Source organism: Melanaphis sacchari, unplaced genomic scaffold (assembly GCF_002803265.2).
Source record: "Melanaphis sacchari strain LSU unplaced genomic scaffold, SCAv2.0 Contig92_pilon_pilon, whole genome shotgun sequence".
In the NCBI taxonomy this organism is placed as follows: Eukaryota; Metazoa; Arthropoda; class Insecta; order Hemiptera; family Aphididae; genus Melanaphis; species Melanaphis sacchari.
In genome coordinates, this window is record NW_020271656.1 from 91,541 (window position 1) to 116,430 (window position 24,890).

At 30.1% G+C, this 24,890-nt stretch overlaps 1 protein-coding gene across 1 annotated transcript; it reads left to right on the top strand.

Moving 5' to 3' along the window:
- Window positions 1-1,638: 1,638 nt before the first annotated feature.
- Window positions 1,639-24,890, top strand: LOC112602942 (alpha-N-acetylgalactosaminidase). Its single transcript, XM_025351313.1, has 10 exons — window positions 1,639-2,190; window positions 5,276-5,447; window positions 10,021-10,195; window positions 16,341-16,515; window positions 16,849-16,943; window positions 19,868-20,029; window positions 20,504-20,701; window positions 22,132-22,296; window positions 22,380-22,452; window positions 24,497-24,890. Exons 2-10 carry the CDS (start codon window positions 5,284-5,286, stop codon window positions 24,616-24,618), a joined length of 1,329 nt encoding a protein of 442 aa, XP_025207098.1. The 5' UTR covers window positions 1,639-2,190; window positions 5,276-5,283; the 3' UTR covers window positions 24,619-24,890.

Here is a 24,890-nt window from a genome sequence, read left to right on the forward strand (position 1 = left end):
AAGAACATATTATTTTAAAATTCAAACAAAAAGGATCTATGAAAATATATTAATATCAATATATCAATATTTTATTGTAAGTAACTATACTATATATTAAATCAGTTATAAGGAAACATTTTACTTTTAATTGTGATGCATACAACGTCACGGAATACATAACGCGGAACTTTCTAACTTTTAATTATGTAGCATTCATATTTTTAACTCGGGCCATTAAAAAGTTATGTCATATTAATTCGTATTTCATTGCTCGCCTCGTGTCTTTGATAATTTATTAAAAATAATATCTAATTATGTTCATAATTCTATAACGGAGAAAAAAAAATTCTTGTATACGATTAGCGGCAATCGTTACTAAGTAAAAATTCAAATCAAAGCGATGAAATAATTAGCATATTTTTCGTTACATAACGGTATTAATTATTTTTTAGTTAAAATTTTTAAGGTGTGTGTACTGTCAAATAATGATAAAAAAAAAAAAAAATAGCGAAAATTGTCATTTTTGTTTTTGCATTATTCATACATCACTGGTAAAATTAACTTATATTCATGTAGGTATAATAATTAGAGTCAACTTTTAACGAAACTATACATTTTAAAAAGTACTCATCATGCCTACAAGGTACTCGCGATTGGTTCGGGCTGTATGTGTACTGTGTAGGCAGACGTATAGAGTAAAGAGTACACACTCACACATATTATACACCTAACATTAACGATGAGTCCATGATGATATTGTATTATATTAAATAAATACAAGTATAACACACGATCTCTCTCGCTACTTCGGGGTTGGCGAAACGAAATGGCTGTTTTCCGGATAATGACGACGACGACGACTGTTAAATTCACAGTAAATATGTATATTATACGTTCATATACAAGAGCAATGAGTAATTTACGGGCATTAAATTAAAAAATAAATAAAAAACGTACAATCGTAGTAATTTAAAATTTAAAATCCAAGGATATGCGTTTGTCTGAGAGAAAGGTATGTATAAAATATATAATATAGACAACTATTTGTAACTCTACCCATATAGATCGGGTACCCTTGCGTAAAACATATATATATATATATATATTTATGCACACAGCGTGGTACACGCAAATATCAAATACCTAGGTAGGTATTTACCTGTAATACGTTTTACGTACACGTCTAATTATACATGTATGTTGTATGTATACGTATATTATATGTGCCAGAGATGCGATTAAGTTATTACTCATTATTGTTCGTCGGGATTGGAATCCATTTTTTTCTTATTTTCGACACATTAGTATAATACCTTCCCATCTCGAAGGTATTACAAGCGGAGAACCGGTCGTCAGTGAACGGCACCGATATCGAATAAAAGCTTGAGGAAAAAAAAACACAGCTAGGTTAAAAAAAAAAACCCCCACATGTGTACGTGCTAGAGACTGCGGGACAAAAAAAAAAAAAAAAGGAAAAAAAAAAAGAATTATGGAATCGTCCAAGGACTTCGGTTTTTTGGAGTTTTCGCACAGAAAACTCATCTAAACCACGACGCGGTGGCGGTGGCGGCGGGGAGACGAACCGGCGCGCAGCCGAGCGGGTCCCCGAACCAGTCCGGCGAACGCGCGCGCGCCACAGTCACCGCCGCCGCACGCACGCATCACACTAATAGCTCGTTGCGAACCGAAACGACAGTCGTCGCGAAAGCACACACGCCGTCAGACGTGTCTTTGCTGCAGCCTGATAGGGCGTATAGGTAATAAAAACGATTGTTACAGCACGATCGTAGAATATTTTACGCGATCGCGTAAAAAACCGGCGGCGATATAATTTTAATATCGCGGCACGGCGTCGTATACCTACCTACCTGACCGGTCGAGAGGGGAGAAGGAACACATCACAAATCACTGCAAACGCGCATACGGAGTGGACACTGCTCGACGGCGCCGGAAGACGATGTGCGTGGACATCATCGGCGGATTACAGTGATCGATATTGTTACGGCATAATAATATCTACCGCTCGATATATGGAACTCGGAATATTGGCCCACCACCGAAGACAATATTCAAAAACGTTTCTTTTGGCGGACATGAGTAGTTGAGCTCGGACATCACCGTACACTCGCGAACAGATCGCGCGATTCGCACGCACCCGTCTGCAAGAGGAGCAGCGACAGCCGACATCTCCACACGATTGCGCGTCAGGTAAAAGCCGTACCTGTATGTAAAGGTACGACGCCATGTGTAAATCGTCTGCGTTGTTTACGAGCGCGCTACAGACGACATTTTACACGTCGGCGTTGTATTGATAAATTATTGTATCGCATAAACTGCGTCGGAACAGATATTATGTATACCGTTTTCGTTATAGTAGATTTATATCCATTGGCCATTCCCAATCCTTTCGTTTGAAACATGACGTTTCTTTTAACACCGTTACTCTTGCAGACAACCCATCCCACCGACCTGAGCGCAACTCGGATCGCGATCTACCCGTTAAAATAAATTAATAGCTACGACAACGACGTCCAATCAATATTATTAGGGATCTACTTAATTAGCGATATATTCCCCACGCCCATCAATGCCGTTGTCGCTATTTTAATCTCGCGTAATAGTGTAAACATTTAATGCAAGTGGGTATATTTATAATATTTTTTGATATTATGTAACATTTAATTTGATATTAGATGATAATAGTATAAGCTATAAGCCTATATACTGTATAAACCTTATATTACCCATACGTCTTTGTAATGCCATTGTAAATATGCACTATATTATGTATAGTTATTTCCTTTTTTTAATTTGCTCCAAATAATGCTATATCGGAAATTCGTCGTCGACGACAAGTCAAATTGTCAGTGAAAATATTACAACGCTTTATTTTATATTATCATATGATTCCTTTAACCTTCTCAGTTAAGACTTTTCCGCCTTTGGACAAGAAAACTTTTGCCTCTACTCTTCACTGATATAATATTAACATATTTTTTTATGTGTCGAACAGAAGTAAGGAATGCGCAAAGCCGTCGATATATTTTTATTTTTACATATTGAATAAAAATTATGAAATTTGCTGAGCCAATTAGGATTGGCTACTTCATTAAAATGTCCACTATGTGATCGGAGGAGCATTGTCCTTTAAAGTATTCCTTACGTCTTTTCATTTATCTTCACGAATCAACGAATAACACTGCTATTATAATTTTAGATTTAAAAAAAAAAACCATCCTCTGTAAATGAATTAGTTTTAGAATATTAACGCTCGCATTCTAAAAACCTACATAGTAACTATATATTATAATTTATACGATGCAAGCGCTACATGGTAAAACTAATACGCTATGATGTGTGTGAAAATGACCGAAATTCTAACGAAATAATATTTTTTATACTAATTGCATAGCTCTCAATAGAATTTGATACTCGGTATTTGTCTGAACTCAAATTATAAATAGAGAAAATTTCAGGTCCAAAAACTATCATTATTCGGAATTTTGACAAGCATTAAAAATACAAAATTCGTTCTAACCACCAGGGATACAGTTTTATTTATATTCGCTTTATACAGGTGTATCGTTAATATAACCATTGATTTTCAAAAAAAAAAAACCTGTGATCGATGACTACGATTTAACAAAAACATTCCTTATACTACGTTTATTTAAAAAGATTTTTACATTATTTCTTCAGTTATATTTTAATAGTATGCAAAAAATATTCAGTAAAAATGTGTCAGCTGCGACCATAAACGATGTCACCTGTCACAACGGGAAGAATGATTTTCACGTTATTTTAACTTTTTCTGTAAACCAGGTCTAATTGTCGTCTTTATTCCAAAGGATATCATCGCACCAGATGCTCAGCTAGTCGATTAGGTTTAAGAACAATAAAAAACGATTTTCACCAAAATATGGTTTACAGTTGCTTTGTTTACCTGTAGAATAACAAAGCGTGTATTATAATTTTACTAAAATTCACATTTCCCATACCATTAACTATACAAAATTTGTTACCCATACTCTGAAAGATTAAATCTATCTTTGAAGCAAATAATTATCAAAGTATATGATTAATGTCAATTTCTTTATCTAGTGATCTATTAAGTAGGTAAGTGCTAAGTCTGAAGCATATTATAATAATCGTACGATTTAATTTTTTTTAAATATTTACTCTACACATACATATTTAAAATTAACATTTATTAATTTGTAAGTAATCATATATCGTATTTGTATTTCTAAACTATAAATGACATATTTTCAGATCATTTTAAGTTATCGAACGATTAACTGATGATTAGTTTGTAACCTTCAAATGTAATATAACCGGTTAAAATGGTTAAATGCGGTCGATTGGTCCAGTGAACATAATGTATAACTCCATTAGTATTTATTTTATTACATAACAAAATTAACATCAGATTAATATTATTATTGGTTTTTATTAATTTTTTTTTTCAATTTCAAACTTTTTACATATATTTAAATATAAATTATAATAAAATTTCATAAATTATTCTCGGACTTTTTAAAAATATCTTAATAGAATTAGTTATCATCATCATTGGTAATTATTAATTAATTGTTAATTTTTACATAATATAATAGTTAGTTACAATTCATAAGTTAATTTATTTCAGTATGTGACTAATTATATACAGACAATTAAGCTATACTAATACTACTATTCAAGATCAATCAACTAAAAATATTAAGTATTTATCTATGAAAACAATATTATAACATGATTAATTTAAATACTTTTGTTTATCTTTTTCCGAACTTTCTAAGTATATATATATATATATATATATATGTTATATTTATGTATATATAACATATTAAGCTTTCTATTCAAATTTCATAACCATTTAACCCGCATCATATATATTGCAGTCTACGATACAACTTAAGAATGCCTAATAAAAATGGTTAGATGTCAAGTGGTATGAAATAAGTTTATTGTGTACAGTATACACATATTTTAACATAATGATATCGTTGTTTAAGTACACATTTTCTATGATGAATAATTGGTTTATCATAATGGAGTGCCATTATAATAATATACACAATGTGGTCAGCTATTAAATATGTTATATAATTAAACTATTTAGAATGTTTTAACACCCTAAAATTTAAACTTTTGAGTAAGTATTATTTAAAAATAAATTTTAAATATTAAAATCATCCTCATTTGACGTGACAACATTATATAATATTTTCTATATATATATAAAAAAAAAACCTTGTATTAATAGAACATAATTTTTTTATATTCGCAGATTATAACATGGCAGCTTTTCAATGGATAACAGCCTTAACGGTGTTCCAATTGCTGACAAGCAGTTTTTGTCTGGAAAACGGTTTAGCCAGGACACCTCCGATGGGATGGTTAGCGTGGGAAAGATTTAGATGCAATACTGATTGTAAAAATGACCCTGACAATTGTATAAGGTAATATTAATAGTTATTCAAAATATAAATAAATAAAATCTATATACCTATGTTATTTAGATTTATAAGACACAAATAAGTTAGTGGTATATTTGTAGACCAAATCGTAATGTAAACACTTATCTGCTTATTACTTATAATAATCAAATTATGTTTATTTTGCTGGCCAAATAAGATCAACAATATTTTATAATAATTTAAATACTAGATTTCTATCCGAATATTAACTATAATTATGACAAGAGAATTTAATATAATTTGAAGAGCTATTAAAATTATATTTTTTAGCTGAATACTATGTATCTATAATTTATTATATAGTAAACTTATACAAAATGTAATTTAATATTTCGTTTCCTGATTGACGTTAATAGGCAATCTATTTTTTTAACTGCTTGTTCAGATTTCATTGATAATGATATTATTGTTAGCTTTTTTCCTAAAATTTCTTTTTTTTCTACTTCGGGTTTGCAAACATGATAATTTTTGATACTTTCCAAACAGAAATTTCTCATTAGAAACCAATAACGCACTTATTGTGGTGATCCGCGTCGACTAGACGGAAACAAACCACGGAATCAACGGGAAGTGACTATCAGTCGCCATTGCATTAATATAATATGCTCGTTAAATGCCGGCCACAAATTATTAGTCATTATACTATACATAATACACAATTTCCAAAAACAATAATAGAGCTGACGGTGGCTCCCGTCTATTGCAGACGACAGTAGCCGAAAACACCTACAGAACAACAAAATACTCCATGCGCAACCTCGTAAAATTGTAAAATAGTTAAAAATCAGACGTAACAAAAGTCAAGGACAGATACATATTGTGTTATATATGAATGCATAATAATACCTACCGTAGTTATTAAATCCGAGTGAGGATGAACCAAGTACAAATAATGTATCAAGTACAAGAACACATTTTAACAACGATAACAATGCGTTCATGACATTCGTCCTCGGAAATTCGGTGAAAACTGTTAATTAATAATTATGGGTTGAAGATAATTTGAATTGATGAGCCAAAAGCACGTTTTTAATCATAATATACTCGTCGACCGCGTGGAGGTTAAAAAGTATATGTATAGTGCCATAGTGCAATCAACTCAAAAACAATGATGCGCCCAAACTTGAAACTATAGTCCGGCCTGCATGCCGCAGTTCAAGTATATTATCTAGAAATTTTTTACAACCTATAAACCTATCTATATATTATATATATATATACAATATACATAGTTGAGAATAAATGGTGTCGTTTGTTTTTTTGTTATAATAATTAGCCTAGATTTTGTCATCAGATTTTTTTCCCATCTACCAAATTTGTCAAGGTACGTAAATCGTCGTGTAACGATTACTGATGAAGGAAACAATCGCGATCTGCTAAATATTATTCGGTTACGCAACGCCCGATACCAGGAGGTTATAATATATATATATATATATTATGTTTAAGACATAAACATGGAATCGATTGTTCTGCCGTACGATCTGGCCCAGAAAACTGGTATTGCAGCTATATATTGCATATTTGCACCTACATATATCTCCCTGTGGCTTACCGATAGCAAAAATATCTATAATTATTTTTATCTCTGCGTTCGTATAGGTACGTAACAAATAATAATAACACATCGATTGGCTCGACGTCACGATTTTCAGTAAAAAAAAAAAAAAAGAGATCACGACAAAAACGTGCGTAGGTTGCTATGTATTCTATGTATAGATTTATAATATATATTGTACACGATGTAAATGTGTTTTATAGTTCGCCCCCTTAAAATCATTCCATTTATAAGGATATAAACCGTTTTACACAATTGATGGCGAATGTGGTAAAAGTTACCGTGTGGTCGTGTTGACGTCAACAGAAAGCGACGTAGTAGTAGGTATACTATGAGTGGAGACGTTACACAATATTTATTATTCGGCTTAAAAATGAAAAAATTCAACAATATCATTGATGAGTTTTTAAATATTTTTTTTTAAATGTATGCGTTCAATAAAAGAATAATGACTGGATGGAATCAAGAAAGGGGTCCTCGATATTCGTGGGATTAGCCGCCACATTTCCGACGAGGTGGATGATAATCCCGACCGGTTATCGTAATTTTATTTTTATCTATTTTTAAGGGCCTTTATTAAGGGTACGAGTAATAATGGAGTGTTAAGTTAGTGAACAAGTTGAAACTGTTTACTATGGTTAACTATAGGTAAATAAAAAAAATCAAAATAAAAGCTTGATCTCATTATCTAAAGGTTAATATTCGATATACTTAAGTATTATGCGTACTATTTCCGATTTCATTGAATTTTGAGTCAACCATAAAAATCAGAATATTTTAAACATATAAATTCCCATTGTTACCTGCGTAGTCGTGTATAGTAGATAGTATAGTTGCCTATATTATGATGCAGTCGAAGAACTCTTTGATATGGAATAGTATTCCTTTTGTTTTTGTATTTTTTTTTTTTTTAATTTTACGTTCAGGTTTTACGCATGTTCCGCCGTAATGATCATTTTGGACGGAGACTTCTTCGATTGGAATTAGGCAAAAAAAAAAATGCATATATATTCTGCAGTCACGATTCGGTACCACACGCCGCGGCCGGTTGAACTCTATTCCAGAAACATTCTTAGAAAACCTAGTTTTTATTGTTTTTTTTTTTTTTTTTTTGATTCGAAGAGGGCATGAAAAGAACGCACCGTGGCGGACTATTATGTCGTACTTAATCGCGTTGTAGGGTCGAATTCAGACCTTGAACCGAACTGGATAAATATATAATAACATTATAGACGTCATACACAAAGTGTTCGAATTCTCTTTTTATAAAATTATAATAATAATAATAACACAACAACGCTCGAGTGTCCTCCTTATCGATTGTTACAATGACAGGAAAATGGTATGCGCACATATTATTTAAATTATTGTTACAGTCAAATTATTATTATTATTATTATTATTATTATTATTATTATTATTTTGGGGTTTTTGTGGTAGTTCTAGGTCGCTATACACGCTAGATTAATTTTGTATATCGTTTACTACGGAAACACCACACACATCGAGCAGAATATAGTGATAAACATTTGCTCTCACACTCCATTAGGTCAGTTACGACGAAAAGACGTTTATAAAAAAAATGATGATATTTTTAAAATTATTACTTTATATTTTCGAATGAAGTTATTATCATTATGAAAAAAGAACCTTCTTGTTCTTTAATTTTTATCAAAATATTATTTAAAAGTTTTTTTACAATTTGTTCAAGTAATGCACATTGCACATTGCACATTGTTTTTTAATCAATAATTATTAATTTACAGTTACACTAATGTTTTGCTCTTTTGTTATACTCCAGACTGTCTATTAACTATTATTTTTACGATAAACTAAATTAAATTTAGTTTTATGGATACATTATATAACATAGGTTTAATAAATAATATGGTTAATTTCAACTCTGACATTTTAAATTGGTCCAATAATATACGACGGAATTTCCGATTTGGTGATCAGAAAACGGTCATACGGAAGTAATTCGAAATTACGAATAATCAATTCCGACCGTGCTTAATATAGGTACATATATATAATAAATGTGATATATTATTACCGTTTAATGGAAAACGATTACCACCCCAGTACAAAATTGGCGACAGATTATTAATTACATTTATTTATAGTGTATATAATCTTATGGGACGAATTCGGCACAGATAACGCCATTTAAGTCAATCAAGTGCCTCGGTTGGAACGCAAAGATCTATATAAAGTACATATACGCACATCCACTACGTATATAATATTATACGTGTTTATTATTTTGTTGGTTAAGTGTTGACATTTTTAAATATCGTGTTATTCAGTTTTTATCCAAAGAGTCAAATTGTTGGACTGTGAACACAACAAAAAATTATAAGTCAATTTCATCAAGACAACTGAGAACAAAGTGTTATTACGTATATAACAGTAAGGTTGTCCACATAATTATATCTAGTTCGGTATATATCAGAAATTACGATAAACTTCATTGTCTATATTATGATATATATTTTACGTATACATAATGCGTTGGTGCCGATAAAATTAATGCTTGTCCAGAAAATAATCTTATTAGACAATCTATAATATTATATTAACACGTTTGAAAGTTAATTCGTTCAATAATTACTTGAAGGCAATTACGATTAGAGCTCGTTAAGTTTGTGTATAGAATGTATTTAAAAGTTAAGAAAACCTTGATAATAGCAAAAACGATGAGACGTATAGTATGAAGTTTTCGAAAATTTTAAATACACCTAGAGTACCATATATTATGTCGAAAAGAGATTTTCTCGAAAAATATGTATACTGTTAGTATATGAAAAACTTGATAGTTTAAAAAATATTACCGTTAATTATAAAACTTATATTACGCGTGTTGTCGTTATAATATAATACTATTATATTTCCGTTTATTAAGTAATAATAAAGTAAATAATAAGTATTAAATAATAATAATGATTCAGAGTCACGTGTTATATTGCCATTGTCTGTTTTGTGTTGTGTATACAGCGAGAAACTCTTCAGGACCATGACAGACCTTGTGATATCCGAAGGGTACGCAGCTGTCGGTTATGAGTACATAAACGTGGACGACTGTTGGTTGGACTTTTCAAGGTCGTACGACGGTAGATTACAGCCTGACGCCAAACGGTTCCCCAGAGGAATGGCTGACCTATCCGAATACGTGAGTATATATACTCGTACAATACATTAAATAGTATTAATTTACGGTTTATGCACGATAAAATAATGCTATAAAGGGTTTTGTATAATAATACTTAGGTATACGCCTACAAATTCAGATGACGAGAGTACTTATATAAAAATATATAATATCGATTAATTGATTTTAAAAATTAAAAATTTGAAATTTAATATTAAAACGTCATCGTTATAATCTATAAGTATGACGATGTAATATATTGTGTCACCTTATTTGATTAAAAATTAAAATTATTAAATGTTAGCAGTTTTATAGAAACAAAATGCTTTTAATATAGATTAAAGGAACATAAATATATAACTATTGCGTTACAAAATTTAGAAACTGAAAATCAGAAAAAAAAAATTCATAAAAGTTGTATAAAAGTAGGTCGAATGTCTTTTTTCGAGATTTCATTACATTGGTAATTACTTATATTGTATCTATTTCTACTATTGTTTTTGAAATATTAAAAATTTGTGAACTTATAAATTACTTATCGTCACATATGTATTTTATACGTTATTTTAAAATTGCTTCCGGGTTCCAATAAAACTAAACTATTCGACGTTTTTGTGTACATGGTTTGTATCAAATATCGGTCTCATGCACTTGATTAGTAATAATAAAAGTATCTAATATTGTTTTGAGTAAAAAATAAAAAAAATAAAATAAAATCAATAATACTAGTGTTGTGTTTTTATTGTTCTCAGTTTCGAACAAAATTTTCAAATTAAAAACCATTTATGAAAAATAATTACACAAAGTATTAAAGTCTCAAAGTTTGATTATTATGTATATATAGAAAGGAGATAAAGTTTGTATTACTCAAACTTTTACGCGAGAGCGGGTAAAAATATAAGACTTAATATTACACATTGATATACGTATGTAAAGTTATTATGTTAAGCTTTTGAACATTACATAATACATATAATTTGAAATTCAATATTCGTGGCCACTGATCGCCTAATTTATTGATAAAATACATTTAATGAACTTTTTAAAGAATGAAATACGTTCATGAACGAATGTCTTTGTACATTATTAAAATTTAGGTTACGATAATAATATTATGTTTGTGGTTTATTATTATTATTATTATTTTTGTAATCTTCAAATGTGCAATCTGTACAAATCGAATAACTTTTGACCAATCGTATAATAAGTACAAGACGTGTAATAATACATTTTAATTATTTTTAATTTCACGATTTGTTTGTTATACGTGTAAGCGTATATTAATTATGATTCATTTATGGCTCGATTACTTTTCTTTAATAATTATACCACTTTAATAAAACGTGTTTAACGGTTCATGAGTTGAAAAAATCCTTCGTCGGGTGATTTTAATATTATTTTATTTATGAATTATATGTAGATATTAACATTATTATAAAATATTGTCTTGCATAATATTTGAGATGTTAACGCACGAATAGAATGAAAAAAAATTCTATCATATATTTTATTGTATTTCTCAATTTCCACGTTGAATTATTAACAATAATATAACTGCACCGATTTAACTAGCGTTCACCCTTATTCCCAATCAGCTGAGTTTTGTGTGTTTATCAGGGCTTGCATTTGAAAAAAAATTTTATTATACGTTATTTATAATTAAAACGTTTTACAAATTTTGCGTTTATCATTATTCAAAATTAAAATTTTTACTATATTTTATAATTTATTAATTAAATAATTGAAATTAATTTTTTTTTTAAAATGATATATATATATATATAACGTTTTGCGTTATGTTTTGTTTGATGATATAGGTGTAATATATTTTGTTAATCTTCATGTTTTGTTTTGTATTATTTAATTATTTATGTTTATCGTTTTCCGTTATAATTACGTTTATAAATTTCAATCGTTTTTTGTCAAACATAACGTTATTATAACGTTTGCAAGCCCTGGTGTTTATTATTTATACTTTATATATGTATATGTTATATGGTATTAATTACTCGAGACAATGTTATTATATGTAGTGCAGTAATTACCAACCGTAAGTACACATATACCTAATATAATTTGGAAAACCAAATTACGCTACTCGAACATATGGTGTACCTACATATTTAATATATGTTATAAAACAATAGGTAATGTCAATTTTTAAACGAAAAAATAATGAAAAAAGTATTAATAATAAGAGGATAAAAGGATTATAACTAGGGCGTGACAATAACGCGAATAATTTGAAAAAAAAACTGTTACGATGACAGGACGTGTGATGTGCGTTGGACGTTGGTACATCTTATTCGGAATATTCTTCATCATTCTTTATGCAATATTTTTTAGCGATTAACGACAGCAATTTATCTCAGTCTCATACTATATTATAATATATACTATGATATGCATAATAACACAATCTCAAAAACATTATATAGTTATCTGTTTAATGCATATAGTAATAGGCACTACAGTGATAATTAAACACGTGCAAATCGATCATTTAACCGGTGAACTTCAAGTCACGTATGTCGTTTATTAATTATTACATTTTCAGTAATTATTGAATTGTGCAAACGAAAAGTACTTAAGTAATAACAAATTTTCGTTCATATAACACGGTTGTTATAGTACCTAATCTTTTTACGCACCGAATTGCTCAACGACTATTATATATTAATCATAGTACTTCATTTATCGTAATAACAACAACAACAATAATAATAATAATAACAACAACAACAATAATAATGATAATAATAGTAACAGATGACAGGTGCAACAGTAGGTATAACAGCGCCGAACGACATTCCTGACGCAGCGATGCGTACCCGCGTTTGAGGTTAAATTAAAGTTATATAAAATATGAACACAGCCACGCAGGTCTGTATTTGTTATGAGTAAACCACTTAAGACTTTAATAGACAATAGTGTGAACAAGTGACAACCATTTATAATACAGATAAGTAGAATAAAATATCATTTTTTAGTATCTTTTGTTTCCGGTACACGCATTATTTTCCAGTAACAAAAATATGAAAAAAAACAAATACTCGTATCTGTATAATTATTACGCGCTTGAGTTATTATATTCATGATGGCAGACAAATGGATTGCGTGCGCCGATTATCTTTCTCTCCGATACAAATACAGAACTATGTTATTAATTAATAATTATTGTACTTATACTCGATGAATCATGATCGCGAACTTGATTTATTTAAATATTTCTGTATTCGATTTCATTGCGCGCGTATAATGTAATAATAATTGTATAATGTATAACACGTCTTATTTTGACTGGAGTCAAGAGAGGTGGTTCGTTTAAGTTGCGTTTTCACGGTTGACAGCACTACACTACTGTCACAGAATAACAATTGAGCAAATAAAATATTTAAAAGTCAACACTGAAATTCGTTGATTTTAATCACTTTTCAAAACACCTACTCGAGGAACTTCCTTTCTTCTTTGTGTCTTACGTGTACAACTTTTGAAAGGCTTTTAGCCGTGAAGCTTTTAACATTTGACAAGTTTAACGCAGTGCCTTCACATTTAAACCTAACCTTCCATTTTTGGTTTATCTACAATCTATGTAAGAGTGATTAATTTTCAAATTTTGTTTTTACAAGTCATTACATTTTCAAGAGTTAATCAAACTTTATTATTGTTAAGTATATATTATAACTGAATCCATGTTTATTTATTATTTTATAGTTTTAATATTCTAAAAGCGTTTTGTCGCTCGTTATGACGCTGCATTGACTTATCTCATGCGCTGTTTATTAATGCGCAATAATGATAATAATATTAATTATTATTATTAATAATACGTATTTACAGACTGTTATGAAAACATTATTGATTCGTTAAAACCAACGCGCATTCTTATGATAATTAAACAGAACACAGATAATAGATGAAGACGATTTAACACTTACATTATTTTGTTAGGTCATCTAGGTCAATAGGCGTTTATAAATATAGGTACATAATATGCGTTTTAAACTCTTAACAATGGTTATCTGTTAAGAAAAAAACAAATAATTATCGCAAGTTTAATAACTTAGTTCGAAAAGCGTTTAAAATAGTTTTTAAATGCATTGTTAACAATTTTATATGAGATCAGTCATTATGTATATTATTATTATTAAAACTATTTTAACTTAAATAAAAGTAATTCAATATTGTATACATTTAAAATGATGAATAATTGATGGCACAATTTGCATGTAAAACATGATTTAAAAATTACTGATTCCTAAATATTTACATTTTCCGGTAGCACACTAGGTACCTGGTATCTATATATTCTATTTGTTATACATATAAATTATAGATGTAAATAAGAGAGAAATTATGCTATGCTAGTAACTAGTTATATAGTACACCGAAGTGAACCATAATATAATTTTTAAACCTCTAATTTTTAAAACTGATTTTCTATAGTAAACATATTATTTGCATCAAAGTATAAATAACCCATATCAAAAACACAACTTGATTCATATTTTATTGCGCTGCACTCTATAATATAATTATAAATATTAGTACGTTCTTCGTCCTAAGTTTTATATAAATTTAAATATTTCCATCGATTATATGTTTGTTTCTTACACACAAACTATCATTCTATTTTGTGAATTTTAAATGTATTATAATTTGGATAATTATAATCACGACCTATGTCCAAAATTAGTAGCAACCTAAATTTTAAAGTACTTATATAATATTATAATTATATACTGAGTATAAAAAGACAAAATGATAAAAAAAAAAAATGTACCAAATCGTCATTGTCCCTGTTAATAACTGTTTTCTATAACTAATACTTTTGAAATAAAATGTTGGAAAATTATTATTTTATTATAGTTTCGATATTATAATTGTAACATTTTATGATTTACCTTAACTCAAAATAAAAATATTTCGATCATTTTTTTTCAATTGTTTCTGATAAATCTATGATAGCTAATTTATGAAAATTGATGCAATTGTCCTAAAAGTTTGATTGTTTAAACTATCAACTAACGAGTATTCAAATAGTGATCTAAATCGTAAGGTTTCGACTGCATGGCACAAGGAGCTAGTAGAAGAGTAAGTTTAAATTAAATATGTATGTGAGTGGGTGGATGCAGGGTGCCATACGAGGTCGTATATGTTGAGAGTGTTGAGACACCCTGCATATTATAATATATATTAGGATTTAAGTGCTATGTGTTTGTGCTAGTTATATATTTATAGGCAGTAATGAAGTATATTATATCATACAGCAGGACAGTTCTATCAGTACCATTGTGAATAATAAAATGAAAGTCTTTTGTAGCCATTAGACTCATTATATGTACCTATGTTATACATATAATACACACAGTTCGTTTATTTATAATGTATTGCTCTATTTTGGGTCGACGAAGCCCCTTCCTCCACCTATAAATTTCATACGAGATGTGCAATATCAATAAAAGTCTGTATTACAGATAATATTCATGACAATAAGATTTCGGAGAAAGTTTCGTCATACGAGTACTTAATGATATTTTAATGTTCACCGTTTACCGCACAGTTCACACACGTCATAATATTACGCATCTCAATATTTTCAATTTCTTTGAAAACTGTTTTGTATTATATATACATTATTATGATTACACATAATAATATAAATAAGATATTATACTTAGTGCAGAAATAGGATATTAGAGTATTGTATAATTAATACTAATATATATTATGATTCTTAACACAATAAGCCAGTGCCTTGTAGTGTCGAACAAGCGAAATAGATTTATTTATTTTGAAAATAACGCTTCGAGTATCACATAATTGCACTATATTATATCAAATGACAATAATAAAGTGAAAAATAACGACTTCCGTAAAACTTAAAACATAAAGATTAAAGCGTTTTAATACCTTCGATATATTGCATTTCAGTCGATGTTACAAGTATTACATTGTATATATCTATATTATCTTAAGTTTAGTAAAATATAATAGATAAATTAGATACTAATTCAATCACAATAGTATAACAGTACGATAAACATGTGTGTGTGTTAGGAGGGGGGGGAGTAACGTGGTAGGACGTCAAATCTGCCATGATTCTAAATACCAGTACGTCAATGCATAATAAAATAATATTTTTTCGGCTCTTGTTTGTATATAGATCCATTCACGAGGACTGAAGTTTGGCATTTATGAAGACTACGGTAACTTCACGTGTGCTGGCTATCCAGGAATATTGGGATCTCTCGAGGTGGACGCATTCACGTTCGCCGAGTGGAACGTAGATTTCGTCAAACTGGACGGTTGTTACTCGCTACCTAAAGACATGGACCAAGGTATATAACATAATGATAAAAAATTATACAAAAATAGTTATTGCTAATCGAATAAGGATTCGTCTTACGACGTGGTATATTTGAGAGAAAGGATTCTATTTTAAAGAGTGAGCCTTGTTTTTTAATGTATTTGTTATTGTATAAAAAAAATGTCCAATTAACATCAGATAAAAATATGATTAATGTGGAGTGTTGAGACAGAAGAAAACCCTTCGTATCAAGAGTTATATTAAAGTATGTTAATCCACCGTCTGGTATACGACCGTGGGTGGTGAGTTAGGTTAGGTATATATGTTATTTTTTACACACTTTTTATATTTTTGTCCTGTACAGGTTACAGCGAATTCGGTTACCACCTGAACAAAACCGGCAGAGCCATGGTATACTCGTGCAGCTGGCCAGTTTATCAGACCTACGCGGGATTACAAGTGAGTAGCAGGCATACAGCATGTTATATCGTATAGATAATATTTAAACATTCATAATCATTAGAGTGCCAAACCGTATTCGAAGGGATACGAAGAAAATATTTTCGTTTTGTTTCATCAGTCCTCACCGGCACGTCACATTAAATTGGATAATAAATAATAATATTAAAAATAAATTATAGAATTTAGATGTCGATGGCGTATCATTATTTTTTGAGATTTTGATTTTATGCAAAATGCCAAAAAATTGATTTTTTTCCGAAAAAATTTAGTGTGCCTACCCTAATCATATTTATGGGCAACACCTGTTGTTGCACATAGGTATATCGTTATATATATATCATGTATTTATATGTCCACACCTACTGCTCACTCGGGTATAGGGACGTGTGTGACAAATAATTGTTGATACGATAATATACAACGATCATATACCGAGATTGCAAGTGTTATAATATTTTTGAAAAGTTACTATGATTTTGTTATAAAATTACAGTTTATTATTTTATTATAACGGACGGATGGATCGCATATCATTATTATTTATTATTATTCGTCGGTTGACAGAGGGAGACGGCTATTTCGTGTGACTGGCGGCGGTTCATTACGATATACTATAGGGCGACTCGTCCGCGTGTCATATATAAATATAATACTACATAATAGTTCGTAATCACACTAGCAGTTTTTAGTTGTTCTTTCCGGCAACTCACATGCATTTATAATGATCACAATATTATCGTTATTATTAAATTGTCGTATCCCTCAGGGTATACGCGCTTGCGGCAAATGGTTTGTGGTGGGGGGGGGGGGGGAAGGGGCAACGGTCGATATACGAATAACGACCACCGCCCGGCCTCCGAGCGGTTAATACTCGATACTTGTCTAAATATTACGTAGAAAGTGTGTTCGAAACATGTCGTCGTGTTATATACCTACATATTTATTTATTTTCTAGGTTTATATATATTATATAAAAATACGTGTAGTTGAATAACCGTGAAAATTGTCTGAAATCGCGGTACAGAGCCCCGGACAACGAGAGCAGTCTTAGCAAAACGATCAAAAATCATTATTATCATTATAATTATAATAATATGTAACGTGCAGTCTGTTGTGGTGTATAAAATATATAACAATATGGAGTGTTTACGTAATTTCGTTTGCTAGTTGCATGTTCGATTCCGCGTTATTATATCTATATATGACGTACATTCGTACATAGATACCTATTACGCTACACCTTAAAATTATCAGCTATGTATTTTTATTATTTATATACATTTAAACGCATGAAATTATTATATGTGACACTAAAGCCAAGCGGAATCAAACTAGATCGCGTATCACATTATGCACTCGTTCTTCATCTGCAACTGAAACGTATAATAATAGTCGCACGTATACGAGGTTCTGACAGTGCCGTGTCCGCATAAATGCCACCGATAAACGGTTGGAAACGATTTTGAAACCTAGTTTCTGCACAAATAGTATAAAGGCGTACATCATTAATTTTTCATGAGTGAGATACCGCAAGATTTTCAAATCGGAAAGATGCAAGTCGTTTCACACGTCCGCGGTCTTTATACGAGCAATCTACAATTATTATTTGATTCCTACTTCCGGACTTTACCACCACGTTGTATCTATGCTATTTAAAGTGTGTTATTAAACATCAATTTATCTACAATAGTATTTTGACATTTTTATCGTTTCGTGAATCGTGTTCAAATATCACGATTGTTCGAGTTGTCCACACGAACTGTAAACAGACATTATGCACTTCAATTTAAAATCTATATTTTGATTATGTCCAGCAGATAACTGCAGCTACAGGCATTAAGTTTTAACATTAAAAAATAACGAGAAATAAAACAATTATCCATACCGTTTTCCAAATCTCAACTACATAAAGGTGCGTTCAAATAATACCTATAATCGGTTATTTAAATGTTGCACTCGAATTTTGCATACAATCGAATGTTCTCACGATGCCACACAGTCACATAACTCTTTTTAACGATAAATCTTGAAATTTTAAACCGTATTCATCTAATTATGATTATTATTATTATTATCAAATATTTATGATATATTATAAACTTAATTTTATTCGTATTTATATAGTGTTTTCGCAGTAAGTTCTTCTTACAGACATTTTTATTGCATTACCTAATTATTCTATTTCCGGCAACTACATTTATTATTAATTTAAATTTTAAATTATTACTAATGAACAAGTAATGACTAATATTTCTAACAATATTATATAATAATAATAATTATTATACAATATTGTTTATTATAAATTATTTATAGTAAATTCGTTGCATTTTGTGACAATTCGAATCATTTTTCGGTGCGTTTTCCGCCCTCTATAAACATGTAAAAGGTATCAACCAAAAGTTGAAAGTCTTTCGTAGATAGCGCTTCGGTTTTCGATAACCGTAACAAGAAAATACAAGAATGAAGTTAAAAGAGGGATTGATTGAGAAAAATCTCTGAGAACTTTTATTTTAATTTTTTTTTCGATCAATGAATCATTTATAAGAATATTATTTTATCGGAATGATAATATTATCAATAACTAATATTATTAGTAGTTATTATATTGTTATTAGTAATAACGTATTAATTATAAGTATTATTGTATTCGTATTACGATTATTATGTCTAATAATAAACGCATTCATCATAATATACTTATTTTGTAATTTTATTAAATTATATTTAAGGTTACTAAGTGATTCTTTATAATTGTGGATCAGATTTGCATTTAAATAGATTACGTAAATGTTCTTCATTCCATAGCAAATATTTGATTACGTTCGTGTTGTTCGACAGCGTCTTTAGAATAATAATTACCATTGCAACAACAAAATATTCAAATAAATGTCATTAATATTTGCTTATCGTGTGTTTAGCCCAACTATTCGGCAATAACATCGAGATGTAACTTGTGGAGAAACTTTGACGACATCCAAGACTCGTGGGCTAGTGTGGAGAGCATCATTGACTACTACGGCGACAACCAAGATATCATTGCGGCCAACGCAGCTCCTGGACATTGGAACGATCCAGACATGGTAATATTTCTTTTAAATTGTATAGATTTATGTGTAATACACATAGATTAAGAAGTTGAAATATCATACAGGATACTATTCGCTTAAAACGAACTTATGCAGTCATAAATAGAATTTGTTTATGGAGCGGCTACAGTCCCATACAAAACATTACCATTGTAAAATAGCTATATATATTAACGCGTATCAATAAATTTCATTTTTTAAATTCGCTTCTTTTTTTTAGACTCGGAACAGTAGATTTACGCAAAAGAATAGAATACGTAGACTGATACATAGTTGACTATTATTTGTCGAACTGAAAGTTGATTGAGGTATAGAGGGACTATCATTATTAATCACCCCTATAAACAGTTTATCGTCGTGTTTTTCCTCGTGCTCTTTGTACATAATATTATACAAATAGACATATTTTATGCAATAAATTGTATACAAATTAAACAAACTAAAATGATCTTCACCGTCTTTATGCAGTTGATCATCGGAAACTTTGGTTTGAGCTACGAACAAAGCAAGGTGCAGATGGCCATATGGGCCATACTAGCCGCCCCGCTGCTCATGTCAGTCGACTTAAGGACCATTAGACCCGAATACAAAGCGATTTTACAAAACAAAAAAATTATAGCCATCGATCAAGACAAATTGGGAATTCAGGGCCGCAGGATTTACAAGGTCAGTATACAAATATTTTGTTCATACCTGGTGTTTTTCATACTTACGCAATTTATTTATCCATTAAAACATTCTTTCAATTCAGATATTTAGTTTAAAAGGGAAAACGTTGTTTTTGTTTTTGTACAAATACCTACCTATTCGTACGGTTCTTATTATACACTATTTACTTATAAACTCATCAGCGATCACGTAACACGTATAATTAAAATCATTTATAACGTTCACGTATTAAACATATGTGGCATAATAATATATATGTAGATAGATGGTTATGCATGAGTATTTGTTATACATAGTAAAAAATAGTTATTCTCACGGAATTGTATACTTTGACCACAAGGTGAAAGCCTATAAAATGTTCTAAATTTCACTTCCCTAAAAATTAAATAAACAACAAAATTATGCGCCAATGCGATTATACAGGTAGGTACTTTATTAAATTAAATATTTTTAAAAATATGTACGTTGCATTTTTTTTTTATCTATTATTAAATAAAAATAATTATATATATATATATATATATATATATATATATATATTCACTTAGTTTTTGATTAAGTAATAATTTGATTTATAATTTATTAATGTATTACAATATACAATAAAGTAAAATTAGTAATTACTTTAGTCCGGCCGTGTGCATAAATAATAAAACATTAATTGGTTGTAAAATTTTAATAAATTATGAAACAAAATAAACAGTATAAAAAAGTTATAATTAGAAAAATAAACTTATTCTCAGCATGGAAAAAAATTGAAAATTGTTTACTATTTGTTGCTAGATATCCATTAGGCATTCGATTGTATTTGTTTTAATTTTAATTATTAAATTAAAATAACGACTTAAAAACATTCTTGGGCAAATGTTCAATAATTTACAATAACGGTACCTACTCAAAAAATCATATTATTAAATATAAACTACATACCTATACATACAATTCAATTATTTTGTAAACTATAATTTTACAAATGATTATCCGATGAATGTTTTTTTACTGCACGAAACACTGTAGACATATAGTTTAGGTAGTAATTTTAAATTTAGTCAGAAAATCATATTTACAAAAATTGATTAATATTAGTACTTGATAATATTGCATAGAGACACATATATGATTTTGATTTTGACGGAAGTGAATAGTTTTGAGTACCTACGTAATTAAACGTCATAAAACGTAATTTTTAGTACATTATATAATATAATATGTAGATGTATAGTTATTGTTGTACATCATTGAATTAAACAATGGATGATAGATAGCTCATCGAAACCTTATTAAAAATTATTGTCGTTTATACATAATATGCTACACAAATCAAATTGACGGGGGGTATTATGGTTGGGGGGGGGGGATAAACGCGACTTTTTTCAACACGTTAAAATTATTTAAATCAATAACAATGTCGGCGATTATTATTGCAGCACAAAGGCATCGAAATATGGGCTCGGCCGGTTACTCCGATTTTCGAGAACTACTTCTCGTATGCACTCGCTTTCGTCAACCGCAGAACTGACGGTACGCCATCCGACGTGGCTGTGGCGTTGCATGAAATGGGTCTGCTGTCACCCACAGGATACAGAATACAAGTAAAACGCACTTTCAAAATTATTTGTACAACCCTCTTATTATTATTATTTTTATTTTTACACGATATTTTTGTGGTCCGCAGGATTTGTACGAAGATGTCGACTACGGAGTACTGTCTCCACAGACTAAGATCAAGGTCAAAGTGAATCCCACCGGTAAGCTTTTAAAAATAAACAACTGTGCCATATTTTTTATGATTTCCATTGACATAAAAACATGATTGTACCTATTACTTTTTGACACGAAACATCGTATCCGATTTAATGCCGATTTTTTTTAACCCATATTGTGTAATATATTTATACCGAATACATAATAAAAAAAATAATAAGTTACGAAAAACCAAACACGATATGTATTTAGATACCTATATTTAATACGTAGGTGTGCCATAACATCAAATTTTATGACGTTACCGAAATGCAATTCAATTTTCTATTCGATAAAACGTTCTAAATTTTGAAGAAAAAAAAAAATAAAAATAACGACTATACAATATGAGATAAGTTTATCCTATATGGTTCACCGTGCATTTTTTTAATCTTCGCCTAATCACCCGCTTCCAAATTGTATGATTTGAGTTTCGCTCATGGCCTCCTCCTCTATAGATTGGCAATTTTAACACGGATGGTGTACATATAATAATAATAATAATAATCACAAAAATAAATTATTTATTGTTTGCATTACTTCGTTATACTGCGCATTATAAATTCCAATTATCACGGATTTATATAACCATAAAACTCGACAAGTCAAAATGAATCTGTTACTAAAACCGTATACGCTTGCCATACTATAATACATAATAACTAAATCAATATCATAAAATTCTGCAAGTACTAGAGCATGCTATACGTATATTTATATATATATATATTATATATATATAACACGGAATAGAATATACAGAAAGAGAGATAGAAAACTAAACGGTTTTAAACTGTTAACATTTCGGAGAAGGTAATCAAAAATGAAAATAAACAACATTTTCAAACAATTTGTAGCCATCAAACCGGGACTTAACACCTACGTATACATACAAAGATCATCCAGAGGATATTGTAGTCGAACTTCTATTGTACCGACTACCAGCCGTATATACATACACACATATATATATTATGATAAAACACGATATTATCGCGGTCGTCGTCGAATAATCACGTAAAATTGTTGTAACGCGTGATAGCTTATGGAACGGTCTCTTTCTCTCTCTCTCTAGTCACTTAATATATATATATATATAAATATTTAGAAGTATCTCTTCTGTTATCAACCGTATACCATCTCGGACCAATGCGGTCGCGGAAATTGCTATTGTTTTCGATACAAATCGCTCGTGCACCGTCGCAGTTATTATTGCGTATCCTCCTGGAACACGTTAGGCGCATATCGCCGATCTATGTATACGCAGGTATGTACACCACGACGTCACATCATCTATCCGTGCATCTGTCTTTAAGCTGTCTCTGTCTCTGTTGATGACATTGTTTTCTCTTTTGGGGACGGTTCCAAAATGGATTCGGATAGTCATCGTCGTTGTTTGAAAAATAATAATAAATATCTCTCTTTATTGTTATCGCCGCGGTTTGTCGCAAGTAAGATTAAAGCATGCGTATATCGAGGATACGCACGCGTTACGGTGCACACATAGAACCAGGCCGTAACAACGACGGCGACTTAGAGCAAAACATCTTGCAGTTCATCATAACAATAAAGTTAAGTTTTAGTCGTACGTATTTTGGTCATTTGTCCTGCGGGTTTTAACGTACATAAAACGTACAAATAATTCATTTGGAGTTCGTATAAATTACTAAAATGTGTTTATTTTTTTTAATTCCATACATCGTGTGACCATGACTTACGGACTTATGCGACAGTTCCCACACGATGGTTTTCCGTATGTGTCCACACCCCTTACGATCACATGCGGTCGCACTTTCTCCTCACTTCCCTCTAGCCATACCAATACATTAAAGCCACATGTGCTGTCTCAGTTTTGTTGTCAGATGAAAAAATAAAATTATCAAAAGTCTGTGCTTGCGTTTTATAATTCAGTATTTAAAATATTTTCTTATACAATATTGCGATATAATGTTAAAGCACTGACAAATTATTATAATATATATTATATATTGATCGGAATTAATGATTCGGTTTTTTTATTTTCATTGATATTCCTTTAATTGTTAACAGGTGTTGTCATATTGAAAGCGGACGTCCAACAGAACTTGATAAAGCAAAACTTCTACAAACCCTACAATCCGTTCACGCAAGTTTATCCGTTAAGGACGATCAACGATTTTGTGAAAAAATGAAACCCGAATCATACCAATGAGACACGCTGATTCAGCAATAATATCAAAAATAAAAAATAAAAAAAATGAAATAAAATAAAAACTATCATCGCTGACGTAAGAATAAGAATACGGAATGGAATGGAGCATAAAATTCATCGGACAACACGCAATTTTCAATCCGCTGTAAATTGTTACTGCTGCTGCCCGGGGGCGTACACTGTACATGTTAATATAATTTTACTGTAAAAACAAAAAAATAAAAAAAATATATTTATATTTATGAAACTGAA